This window comes from Sphaerodactylus townsendi, linkage group LG10 (assembly GCF_021028975.2).
Source record: "Sphaerodactylus townsendi isolate TG3544 linkage group LG10, MPM_Stown_v2.3, whole genome shotgun sequence".
Classification (NCBI taxonomy): Eukaryota; Metazoa; Chordata; class Lepidosauria; order Squamata; family Sphaerodactylidae; genus Sphaerodactylus; species Sphaerodactylus townsendi.
Window position 1 is genome coordinate 27,871,284 of NC_059434.1, and position 13,729 is coordinate 27,885,012.

The 13,729-nt window shown below is 41.6% G+C and overlaps 1 protein-coding gene across 3 annotated transcripts in view; it reads right to left on the bottom strand.

Moving 5' to 3' along the window:
- The window catches only part of MTUS1 (microtubule associated scaffold protein 1), a 129,939-nt gene that overhangs the window by 70,270 nt on the left and 45,940 nt on the right, over positions 1 to 13,729 (bottom strand). For 2 of the 3 annotated variants that reach the window (XM_048509269.1, XM_048509270.1), the window contains exons 4-5: positions 7,910 to 8,095; positions 1,269 to 1,391 (exon numbers count right to left, since the gene is read on the bottom strand). In XM_048509269.1, coding sequence (XP_048365226.1) covers positions 1,269 to 1,391; positions 7,910 to 8,095 — 309 coding nt within the window. Of the gene's footprint in view, positions 1 to 1,268; positions 1,392 to 6,649; positions 7,122 to 7,909; positions 8,096 to 13,729 lie in introns of those variants that run through there. The other variant, XM_048509271.1, reaches the window with a different exon arrangement.

The following is a 13,729-nucleotide window of genomic DNA, read 5'->3' on the forward strand; positions in this document are numbered from 1 at the left end:
CTGTTCCACCGGGCCTTTGGGGAGTCCGGGCGCTGATGCCCCCCCTCCTCTTTACAACATCTGCCGTCCCCCCCTCCCTCTCCCCTTCTCTCTTAGGGGATTATTAGTAGGATGCCATCGGTACATTTGATATTAGGATGCTGCATTTTAATGGGGTTGTTTTAACATATAGAGCCATATTTAATGATTATTTAAACCTTGATATTATGTATTTTATCGTGTTCTATCTATTTGTCTTGTTCACGCCCTGAGCCCTCCGGGGGAGGGCGGTTTATAAATATAATTAATCATCATCATCATCATCATCATCATAAAAAGCAGAACAGTCTTTATTAACTAGCTACAGCCTTAGACATTACATTTAAGTCACCTCTTCATTCAGTAGAAAAAGGAAGTTGTTATGGTACATCTGCCACCTCACCTTGTACATGTGGAAAGAATGAGTGAGAATGCTACATTCTGGCATCAACCCATGAACTCTGAACTAACTAAACTATCCAACTTCTTGCATGGAAAACAATCTCATAATTACAGCAGACTAAAAATCAAGATATTCCACATGAATGAATAAAGGTCTAAAATGGTTTAGACAATAAAGTGTCTAAAATGGGTTGGGTCCTTTGCTGAAGGCTTCTGTCAGGTGTAGTCAGATCTTCGCTAAAGAAAAAGGGACGGTTTGGATTTATACTCTGTCTTCACAGTCTCACAGTGGCTTATAAACCTTCCTTTCCTCTCCCCACAACAGACATCTTGTGAAGTAGGTGGGGCTGAGAGAGTTCTGAGAGAACTTTGACCAGGCCAAGGTCACCCAACAGAATTCATATGTTGGAGCGGGGAAACAAATCCAGTTCACCAGATAACCATCGGCAATTTACATACAGGACTGGAGAATCAAACCCAGTTCTCCAGATTAAAATCCTGTGCTCTTAACCACTATAGCACATTAGGTAATATAGATATAGCAATTCTGTTTCACTGGACCAGGAACAACATTATCGTTCACTTCCTGACTTAGAGACATAACGCTGACTGCATTAGGATGATCAGACAGTCCTTCTAAGCAAATGTTACACAGATGGAAGTTTGGTAGTCCTCCAACTCAAATATCCCTCACTGAGAGAAACAGGGATGCAGCTTTAGGAAAATAAGAGCCAAAAGCCCATGTTTATTTTGCAGGCTCATAACATAACGAATATAGGTAACATAACAATGTGGCATGTCTCATGCCGAGTAAATACTCCGCAAATCACTGTAAGGAAGTCACGTACCTTTCGGGGTGTTTCTCAGAGAATACAGTCTTGGCCTAGGCACTGGCTTTATAGCTGTACCATTTTGACAAGCAGACTTGGAAGGCCACTCTCCATTCTTGATGATAATTGTGGCACTTGTAGCTGTCAACAACAAAGAAGAAACCACGATATTTGGTACTTGCATTACATAAATTCAGTTCACAGAGTTCAAAATCAGTCACCAGATCCGCTAGTCTGTTCTGGCTATAAGAGAACATGTTAACATCCAGTATTGTTTACTGAATGATCATTGTGGCTGGAATTCAACCAGAAGCCACAAAGCCACCCACTGATTGCCTGACGTCCATACCAAAGATCACCAAGTGTGATGCCTGTGGGCGTCATGGTGCCCACTGACATCTTTCCTGACACCCACCCAGCATTTTTAAAGTAGGGTTTTAGCTCACAAAGACTTCTTTCTGACGAGCTGTGCAGGTTATTTAAAATGTTGCTTTTGGCAGCAGCTGCCATTACAGCACAAGAATCTTCATTGTGTGACTCAAAGTAAGCTGCAACGGCTATTTTATGGCTGGCTCTTCCTTCTGCAGCTCTTCTGTGGCAGTGCCCACCATTACATGTCCACAGATTCCAAAAGAATGGGAACCCCCGCTCGGCATCAGTGATGGTACGAGCTGTCCACCAAGACCACAGTCAGACATCCCAACACCACATTGCTGGACTTACACTATTTTGCCCCCTGTATAAGCATTCTGTACTTGTTCTCCCTTTGTATACACAGAGACAAATCTAATTCTCCCAGATCCAAAGATGCATTCAAAGATACAAATGCTGTTGGTCCTCTGACCCGCACAGTGATTTCAGAAGTCTGTGTATGACAACTCTCAATGTTGGCCACTTCCGTACATGCAGAATAATGCACTTTCAATCCACTTTCACAATTGTTTGCAAGTGGATTTGGCTATTCCGCACAGCTGCAAAGTGCATTGAAAGTGGATTGAAAGTGCATTATTCTGAATGTGTGGAAGGGGCCATTGACTGATTATTGAATGATGTAAGGAGACTGAGATAGGAAGCCCTTGGCGTAGAGTGGTAAGCTGCAGCACTACAGTCCAAGCTCTACTCACGACCTGAGTTTGATCCCAAAGGAAAGTTGGTTTCAGGTAGGAAGCTCAAGGCTGACTCAGCCCTCTGCTCTTCTGAGGTCAGTAAAATGAGTACCCAGCTAGCTGGAGGTAAAATGCAGATGACTGGGGCAGGCAATGGCAAACCACCCTGCAGCCATTGTCTGCCTAGTAAACATTTTGATGGGATGTCACCCCATGGGTCATAGAATCATAGGCCCTTTCCGCACAGGCCATTTACAGCGCCCTAGGGACGGCAAAAACTCCAGAGCTGTCGCGCACGGCAGGGGGGCGTGTCCCCTGGCCTGGGCGACGTGCCGGAAGATCGCAGGGAAGGTACGTCGATCGGGTGATGGCGCAGCAGTGCGCCGTCTTCCCTGCCCCTACCGGGACCGTTTGTGTGAACGGTCCCAGGGGGGTGTCGGCATTGTATACGCCGACACCGCCCCCCCCAGCGTGGCCATGCGGCCATGCGGCCATAGAGCTGGAAGAGACCCCAAGGTAATGACCTGATGCTTGGTCAGGGGACTACTTAACCTTTTAAAGGGGATTGAGGTCACTCCAAAAGCAACTCTACAATATACTCTGTACTAAAGTTCCCATAATGATTCTCCGGCATGTCACTTTTACGTTAAGAATTTTTGCAGAACATTTTACAACTGACAAAAACCTTTGCACTAACCCTGCTCCACCTATAGCTATTATTACATATAAAGCAGTAAAAATAGTTTACTCCATATGGCTCTTTTCTCTTTTCCATTTATTTACTACTACTGCTTGTCCTTCTTCCCCTCCCCTTTATTTCTTGCATGCTCATTGACTTTCCAGCCTCTACAATGTGTTCCTTTCACATACTTATTCCGATTGCACTTTCACATAACTTCCTCTGGGAACAAGGCTGAGTTATTATGAGCTTTTTCCCTGCTGTGAAATTCCTCCTCGCCTACAAAGCACATCACTGTTTTCTATATGCTCTCAGCTCCACTAAGGAGGGAAAGACGTACGAGGCAAAGCAGGAAAAAGATGTTCCAGCACAGCCCCCTCTGAAAACAAGCTATTAATTTTGCTCCTGAGGAAAACTGCACTAAGACCAGTTTTGGTCTTCTTACTCTAGACCAGGGGTGCCCAATTCTGTCCCACCAGATGTTCACAGACTACTATTCCCAACATCCTCTGCCACATGCTGGCAGGAGCTGATGGGAATCATAGTCTATGAACATCTGGAATGGCAGAGTTGGACACCCCTGGTCTAGATGATGCTTCACTCTTCCATAATATTGCTCGGAACAATAAATCCAGAAGTAAAGTGAATATTAAAAAACACTACTTACAGTCATATATGCTGCATATCATGTGTTCACATGCACTTCTGATCCATTAATTGTAGAAGTGTAAGTCCTTCCTTTTCTAGCAAATATCTTCCCCATTTATAATCTCCTTGCTTTGCAATCAGAGCCTCCAGTGGATTTGAAACCTTGGTCATTACTAGGGTGAATATCAGTGCAAGCAGATAACTATGCACAAGAATCAAGGTAGAGGATATTCCCAGGGCCTGCTCTCTGAACCATATTATGGTTTTGGCAGATTTGTACTTAAATAACAGCTATATGTAATTTAAAATATATTCTGTCCTCTCGCATAACATAGAGGTTAGCAAAAGAATAATAGTTCTTGTAATTTATATATTAACAATTCCAGAAAAGCAAACATGAATGTGCATGAGTAGCCATTGCCTTTGAGAACTACAACTCAATAAAACTGAGCAGACTGCTGGATAATTCATACCCTGCTTTGAAAACTAATATAATAGTTTGGGAATAAACTCACTTTATTTATTGCAGAGGGTTTTTAACTGTCCAGAGCTGAAAAGTGGGCTATAAAGTTTTTTAATAAATACTGTCAATACCGAGGTAAAAATTAAAAGGAAGCTTCCGCACAGACTCTCAGAATTTGTTCTGAGCATTTACTAAGTCAGTATATTTATTTTATTTATTTATTGCAATAATAAACATAATAAATCAGGATATTTATTTACTGCAATGATAAAGCCCCACCCCTCCCCCTCCCAGGTCTTCAACTAGCAGAGAAAATGGCAGCATCAAGGACAGAGATAAGCAAGTAGTGTTAATGTGGGTGAGATCTGAAAGAAATATGTGCCTCCCCATTCAAAAAGTGCCCAGAGGTGTTTTGACTGCCATGTTTTCAAAAAGATTGCATCAAACCAGGTTTGGAAAAAGAGTATAGCAAATAACAGGAGCAACAGGAAAATTAGGCAAACAGAAGCCATTGTCAAACAGATGCTCCCAGAAACAGCACTGTTTTAAAGAAGCCAAAGTGGAATGAAACATATTCAACAGCCCATGTCAGCTTTAATACAGACTAGTATTTCTGCAAATACAAGGAATTCTGCCTTGTTTCCCAGAAGCCCCAATGCACCGGAAACCTTGTTCCTGGAGGTCCCTAGTTCCCCAGGAACAGGATTTGGGGTTTACAACAAGAATGGGCCTTAGGCAAAACTGCCCTTTTTTTTTCCAACTGCAAAATATCAATAAGATACAGTCCCGTAAACCAAGTGGAAAGTTCCTCACTGGTTAATACAATTCTCCTATATGACCCCCAACAGTCAAAGTCAAATACAATTAATGTTTGTGTGTCTCTCTTCAAGTACAGTGCTTACAGCAACCATCCGTCAGATGTTTCAGGACTATGAGCCAATGAAAGAAACCATCACATTGAAAACAGTGGTCTACTGACCTAGTTTTGTGGCAGTACCGTGTTTCCAGCCTTTACAACAAAATGTGTTACCATAATTTTCAAAGGTGATATTCACAAAATGAGACCAGCTCAATAAAATTGAAAAGGGTTTTTTATTCTATACGTACCTTCGGGGATGGGCGGTATAGAAGTCCAATAAAATAATAATAATAATAATACTTATAAGCATGCAGTTAATTTATGGATTCCTGTTGGAGGTGTGCTTTACCCCACATTATAATGGGTACCACCAGTCAATTAACATCTAAGCTGTTTAAGTGTAAACTCCAATTTGTACAGCTTGCTTATTAATTGGATTATGTCATTTCCTGTTTCTTGGTGGTCAGGTAAGGTTGGGAGAAAACTGATTAGACTATCTGGCACAAAACATGGCCAAGCAGTCTCTACAACATAATATGGACTTTCAATACAGATTACATCTACTGATAATTTAAGTATTCTCTATATAAGCAATTTAACGCTTTATGAAAACACATTAATTTGGGTGAAAAAAGCTAAGCCATGTCAGGTTTACCAGATCCTTAAAAATCCAGTGAGTCTGTAGTTATGAAAAAGCCAACATTTTTTTAAAAAAAATAATCCCTGATTGTCATGCTGTCTAACAAAAAAAAATGCAGCACTTTAGTTTCACAATAGCTATTTTTATGGAAAGGAATGTGTACTTTAAATGCTTGTCAAAGTTGTAACAGCGCATGCATAAGAATTAGCAATATAATAAGGCAGAGGTTTTATACACATCAGCCCAACCTCATGGGCATGACCATCCGAAATTACTTTTTTAAAAAGCCTTACACTAGTGTCAGGCACGTGTGCAAGTTCTAGTTAAATCTGCATAAGAATCTGCATTTCTGAGCTCACCACAAGCTTCATTTAAATTTTTGCTAAAAAATAAGGGAGAGGAGTTAAATGCTATCTATACAAACAAAACACACTGCAGGCACTTAAACTTCTAAGGGAATCACAGAAAGAACTGACAACAAACAGCGAGCAAGTAGCTAGTGTAAGCTTGTTTTCTTTTAAGAAAGAAAGAGTCTCAGGGAAGCGTTATACTTTTCTTTGTTTCCCATTATCAACAGATATTTATTACATTTATACTTGCACCAGCCTCACTGAACAAGCAACCCATTCTGATCTTAAAATGCCCCAACAAGCTTTGTCTATCATCAGCATCTACTGAGCAAGGCCATCAACTATTATTGGGGCAATTATATATATATATCTGTGTGTCTATCTTCAGATTTAAAAGACCCATCTGACATTGAAAAAACTGCATTGGTAAATTTATCCAGTGATATTTCCCAGATCTGATAATCATTCAAGTGACAGTAATACAAGCTTACATTTAGACAGAATATTAGCCTCCCTCCCCCCACAAAAATACACAAAACAGAAAGGAGCTATCCACAGTTCAAAGCACTCTATTTGACATGCATGCTCTTTATTGAATAAGAAACTAAACACATGCTGCCCTTTTTTCTTAAGAAAGAAAAGATGATCACCTACTTCTTCTCCCAGTAAAGGAGGCTAACAAAGGAATTATACAAAAGCTGTAAGATCCCACCACCAGCAAGGTCAGTAAGGTAATATCGTAGTGGCTTCCTGAATCTGCCGGTGGTGTTAAGGTGGAATTGGTGAAAATGTGAGGAGAAAATTCAGTTTCTGTGCAACTGCGAAGTCCTCCTGGTATAGTCATTTAAAATGATCAAAGCAAGCTCAAAGCCCGAAAGACTGCAGCCATGTTCACCCGCTCCGCTAGTATTCCCCACGCCCGCTCTTAGTGAATTAGAGTGGAAAAAAATCGTAAGCTTCAAGGCAAGAGACAAAACAGATTAAGCCAACTAGCAAATCAGGCTAAGAGAGTCATCAATTGGATGCTTAATCTGAAAAGGAAACCTCCACAGTTCTTTGTCGGGAAGGAAAGATCTCCTCTTTGTTTAAGAGCAGGAATAAAAAACAGCGTCCTCAGCCTCTTTAGGTGATTCCAGGCACCAGAGTAAACCAAACAGCGAACACACACACACACACACACAAAAGGCAACATGGCTGTCAGGGCAGAACCAATCTGTTGTAGGAGAGATGCACGCTGCAAAATTTAAATGTCACAATAAGCTTTACAAAACAGCACAAAAGGGAGGCTTTCTTTTCATAGCCAGTTACAGGGGGAGGGAATATAGGAAAAATGAAACTGTATACAAAGCTGTACTGTTAGTCTCCTAAGCCCAACAAGTTTTTAGCATAATAGACTTCCTTCCCAGAGAACAGACTTGAGTTACTTTAAAAGGGGGTACCATTCTCCCCCCACCTCAAAAAATATCTACCTTGTGTCCTATATTTTATACAGTTCAAGGCATTCACAAAGCAGACAGCAGTTTAGTAAAGCTGTGTTGTTAAATATTAACTCTTTTTGTGCTTAAACTGTATGTTCATGAGCATTTGCCTAGAGATGTAAATAGCAATTCATAGGAAAGCCTAACAAAATGAAAACACCCAACCTTCAAGGTAAACTGCGACATGAATTTACACGAAAAGGTTCAGGAAGGTGGGAAAAGGGAGTCTCCCTCTACAACCTAAAATGTTTTTTCCTGCATAGCCAGGGATTATCATCACTCCTGACAGTACTGACATCAATTAATGTTTTCTGACCATCAGCTACAGCAGCCAACAAAGTCATTGGCTTTGACTAAAAGCACAACATAAGCAATTTCAGATTTTAGCCCACTAGTCACAGGGATGGAGAGGGAAGGATTACCCAGTATAACTTACAGTTATTGCTGCAAGTACTTTGGTCACTCTGAGAGCTGCTAATTGAAGAAATGCTAGAGGTTCTCCGAGATCCTGGTCCTTTGATGGGCACTTTTGATTTGGGAATTAACTTTCCAGAACTGGTCGAAGATTCAGACAGCGTTCTCACAGACGTAAGCCTCCCTTTAGGAGAAAAAACTTCAGCTCCTGTCAGCATAAAGAGAAAGGATGAATCAGTGTTGCTATTCAGAAAAAGCAACTGTAACAAGTCAACATGAACTGCTTGCAGCACTCAAAGAACTCCATGTTCACTGCCTCCATATAATCTTTACGTCAGCTTGGTAAGATGGTTTGATCTTCATGGTACGGACTGGGTGTGTGTGTGTGTGTGCGCGTGGAGACTAAGGTCAAGAGGGCGGCTTTGCAAAACCATCTAGCAAATTCATGGCAGATGCAAGATTTGAATTCAGGCACCATGCCTCATTTCCTTAACCACTACTCCGTAGTCATCTCTAAACTGTTTATAAGTGATAACAGAGTTAATCCATTTGTCTAATAAGCTGGGAAGACTTGCATGGCTCTTGAAAAGAAAAAAAACAGGTTGTAGCAGATGTTAAAGTTGGTAAGAAATTACTACCGTGTTTCCCTGAAAAGAAGACAGTGTCTTATATTAATTTTTGCTCCCAAAGATGCGCTATGTCTTATTTTCAGGGGATGTCTTATTTTTCTGTGTTCTGTTCGTCAGACATGCTTCCAAACAAAAACTTTGCTACGTCTTACTTTCGGGGGATGCCTTATATTTCGCACTTCAGCAAAACCTCTACTACGTCTTATTTTCAGGGGATGTCTTATATTCGGGGAAACAGGGTATTTACACATACTCGTCAGGTTTCTAAAGACTGCTTGAATTAAGTAAGGCATTCTGCTATACTGATATTGGTTAAAAATCAGCAATGTGGGTTTTCCAGGAAAATCTGAATGGGAAGATCTTCCAGAAAATTTAAATAGGTAATTTAAGTAATGTTATCAAAAAAGGCAAATTTTCATGTGCACGTAGCTGAGCTGTATTTTTCTGTGAAAAAAAATCCTATTTTGGAAAACCTTCCTCCCCACATCACTAGCCAAAAACAGCATCACCACATTGTATCTGAATGCCTTCTGCTGGGAGCTCAAAGCAGTATACAATATGGCAGTGATGGCGAACCTATGGCACGGGTGCCAGAGGTGGCACTCGGAGCCCTCTCTGTGGGCACGCGCACACAGAGTTTGTCATGTGGGGGGAAGAAAATCACACACACCCCACACACACATCTAGGCTGGCCTGGGCCACTGAGCACAACATGTGCGCACCTTGGTGAGCAGGGAGGACTAGGCTGGCAGGCTTGGTGCCTGTGCTCTGGGTGGCTGCTGCCCGAGGGGAGGGGCACAGAGGAAACAGAGATGCTAGAGAGGCACAGAGTGGTACACGCGGGACTTGCTGGAGGCTAGAGTAGGCTGGCCCCTGCTCGAGCGGGTGGGGCAGAGGAAGAGGGAGCCAACCATTTTTTTTATAAACGAAAACCTCAGCATTCAGGTTAAATTGCCAGGTTGGCACTTTGCAATAAATAAGTGGGTTTGGGCTACAATTTGGGCACTCAGTCTCAAAAAGGTTCGCCATCACTGCACTATGGTCTCAATTTTTCTTACCTATGCTATGAGGGATGCTAAGAGATTGTGCTTCCCACGCTGAATGCATGGTCTCCAAGTTCAGCACCCTAGTCACTATGGTTATTGTTAAAAAAATGTACTGCCCATTGATGATTGCTTTTGTAAGTCCATTACACAAACCAGAGACAGGAATGCATATGTACAATCTACTGAATTAGTTCAAACTCAAGGATCACTCAAGAGGTGGGAAGATATCCTCTTGATTCGCATCCAGTTACGAACCCAGAGTCTTATAGTCTAAATATACTTGGCAAATATCATCTGGATTCTAGGATTAAAGTTGCCTGTTAAAATGAAACCATCATTTAATTTCCGACAAAAAAATCAATGTTGGGGGTGCAAATAAGCCATTAAAAAAGGCTATTAGTGGGGTGCTGTGTGGTTTCCGGGCTGTATGGCCGTGTTCTAGCAGCATTCTCTCCTGATGTTTTGCCTGCATCTGTGGCTGGCATCTTTAGAAGATCTGACAGCATAGATAGATCCTCTGAAGATGCCAGCCACAGATGCAGGCAAAACATCAAGAGAGAATGCTGCTAGAACACGGCCATACAGCCTGGAAACCACACAGCACCCCAGTGATTCCGGCCGTGAAAGCCTTCGACAATATAAAGGCTAGTAGATCCAACAGTCTCGTAGACTAAATGACTTATGTTCAGCTCCAAAATTGATTTTGTCAGAAATTAAATGCTTTTATTTTAACCTGCAACTGTGTACTAGGATTTGATGAAAGGACCTTTGACTCTTAAAAACTTATACCCTGAAACTCTTGTTAATCTAAGGCACTACTGGACTCACATCTAACAACGCTAGGTGGCAGTGTGGTACAATACAGACCTGTGAGTACCTTGAGCTGCTACATGGAGCAACTGCTTTCCTTTCATAGCTATTGTAACTAATCTGAACAAAATTAGGACAAAATGGACACTGCTTTACACACAGCTCTTGATTCTTTCATTTCCTAACATAAACTGTCTTTCTCCATTTCAGAACAATATCACCTAGCATAAGTCAGCAATTCCAAAAGCTCATATTGTTACAATAATTTATTTCATGCCAGCCATTTTTTTGAAAATTTTAGCTTGGTGCTAGTGACATAAAAAAGCAGAGTAACTATGCTTGGGATGTCACTGGGTATATTCCTTCCTAAAAGACCGGTGCACATCAGCCATGAAAGAATAAGACAAGATTGGTTACCTTCTGAGCCTATTAAATGCTTCCAAACATTTGATACTTAGAATCCTCTAGACAGAACTGGCCTAGAGGATTTGACATAAGTTTTTATAAAAACAAAACAACATTTTGTTTGTATTCAGAAACTAAAGGTTGTCTCTGTTTATCTTATGAAAAACTACTACATTAGAACAGCACGGAAACTGAGAAAAATAATCATGAATGTCAGTGGACTGTAAAAAAGGACTCATTCATCAATATTCAAAATTTGAGCCCAGTAGCACACACATGCTAAGGTACTTTTGATATGTCTGCGTTCATGTGTTATAAATAGCTACTCAATCAAATGCATCAGCCAAAACAGTTACAATTTCATCACTTTTACTACATCCAAGTTATGAACAAAGAGTCTGTATTACAGACTTTCCCCTTACTACTTGGGCTTACTATTTAGTTTCCAAGACACAATGAACCCACACGCTTTTTATTTCATCTCTCAGGCCAGGCATTTTTTGTACATATAATCAAGAATGGGATTTTCAGTCGCAGGGAGCATGTTACATCTTAATATTAGGTCCTGTCAGTACTTTTTACATTGCTCTTTTATTTTTAAGAAAAAAGACCCAAAACTACAAGGAGGATTTACTAGTTACTACATGTGCACGTAGCTGAGCTCAAAAGCAGACATTTCAGGCAAACATACATTTCCTCCCTTGACATTCACCTGTTGCAAAGCCTACCAAAAACAGATTCAGGGGGGCTGCAGGTTGGGATAGACAACAGTAAGAAACTGTGGGGTGGGGGGATGCTTAAATCACTCCCACTTTTTTGCTCCACATTTTCTTGTACAAAACAGTCCAGTCCCTCTTCCCTCAATGAACAGAAAAACAACTGAAAGGGACAGTTCTGAAAAGGGAAAAGGGGGCATCCACCCTCTTCCACCCAAACCTGAAGAAAACTGAAACGCAAGAGGAGGTTATGCTGGGGGGAAGAATTAGAACTAATAAAAGGAAACACTTCTTCACGCAACGTGTGATTGGTGTTTGGAATATGCTGCCACAGGAGGTGGTGATGGCCACTAACCTGGATAGCTTTAAAAGGGGCTTGGACAGATTTATGGAGAAGAAGTCGATCTATGGCTACCAATCTTGATCCTCCTTGATCTGAGATTGCAAATGCCTTAACAGACCAGGTGATCGGGAGCAACAGCCACAGAAGGCCATTGCATTCACATCCTACATGTGAGCTCCCAAAGGCACCTGGTGGGCCACTGCGAGTAGCAGAGAGCTGGACTAGATGGACTTTGGTCTGATCCAGCTGGCTTGTTCTTATGTTCTTATGTTCTTATGTTCTTATGTTAAACAATCAGTTCTGTGAAGTTCAGACCACAATTTTCTTGAAGCAAACTGTTTAGCAGCATACAGTTATTATCAACATTTATCTGACCATACTGGGTTCAATTCTTCTCTGCTTACACTGTAACATTAAAAATAAAAATCATAGAGGTTGCTATGGGTTTTTGGAAAAAACTGAATCAGAAAATCTTCCGGTAGCCAAAATAAAGAACGAGGTGATTTAAGTGCTTATATTTAGCAAACTAACAGTGACATTCTAAGCAGAATTATACCCTTCTAGGTCTACTGAAGTCAATGGGCTTAAGGAAGGTGAACTGTTGCACTGGATGGCTGAGGAAATGTTAAGAGCTTGCACATGTTAACTTTGGCCCCTTCCGCACACGCAAAATAATGCGTTTTCAAACCACTTTCACAACTGTTTGCAAGTGGATTTTGCCATTCCGCACAGCTTCAAAGAGCATTGAAAGCAGTTTGAAAGTGCATTATTCTGCATGTGCGGAATGAGCCTAAGTTTCAGAAGCAGTAAATACTTGAATGGAATACTTGGCAAAGAACAAAATAAAGCAAGTATAAAACATTAGATTCAAAACCATATAGAAAATTATTTTATTGCAACAAAGATTGTAAAATTCTGAAGAGAATATAGCATGTACCCAGTGGCGTACCTGCCTAGGGACAGGGGGTACCCTATGTCCCCGGGCGCCCCACATTTGGTCACATGGGGAGGCGCCACCATTTCAGGGTCGTTTGTGTGTTTTTTAATTTTTTTGTGTTTTTTACGTTTTGGCCGGCAGGGGGCGCATCTTTCAAGCTAGCGGCACCAAAATTTCAGGGTATCACCCAGAGACTGTCCTGATGATACCACCCAAGTTTGATGATGTTTGGTCCAGGGGAAGCAAGGTTATGGACCCCCAAAGGGGGTGCCCCATCCCCATTGTTTTCAATGGGAGCTAACATGAGATGGGGGCTACCCATTTGAGGGACCATAACTTTGGTCCCCCTGAACCTAACTTCACCAAACTTGGGTGGCATCATAAGAATAGTTACCAGATGATACCCTGAAATTTTGGTGTTACTAGCTTTAAAAATACACCCCTTGCAGGCACCCCAAGAAATTTGCCCAATATTCTTTGTTTTGCAGTGACTTTGCTCCATTGTAGCCAATGGGGAATTTCTGAGTGTGCAAAAAATAATTGTTTGGTCATGGTGGGGGAGGGTGGCTGCCCATACGCCGGGCGGGGGGGGGGGGTGGCGCCAAACTCAGGTTTTGCCCCCGGGCGCCAGTTTGCCTAGGTACGCCCCTGCATGTACCTCATTTACATTGTTTAAATGTAAGAAAAACCTTGAAGGTGCTGAGAACTTCAACAGGTTTTAGCACAACCAACTAACTGTATGATATACTACAAATGATGTGTCTACTCATGGGCTGCAAAAGATCTTAACTCTCTTCTAGGGATGTCACTGAGGCGCTTCAGTTTCACTGGTCCTTTGCCTTGCTTGTTTCATGTCAGATTAATAATTACAATAGCCCTTCTCACCATGTGAGAAAGGGGGGATATAAATCCAAACTCTTCTTCTTCTTCTTGAAAGCTGGGCCAGTGTGGAGAGC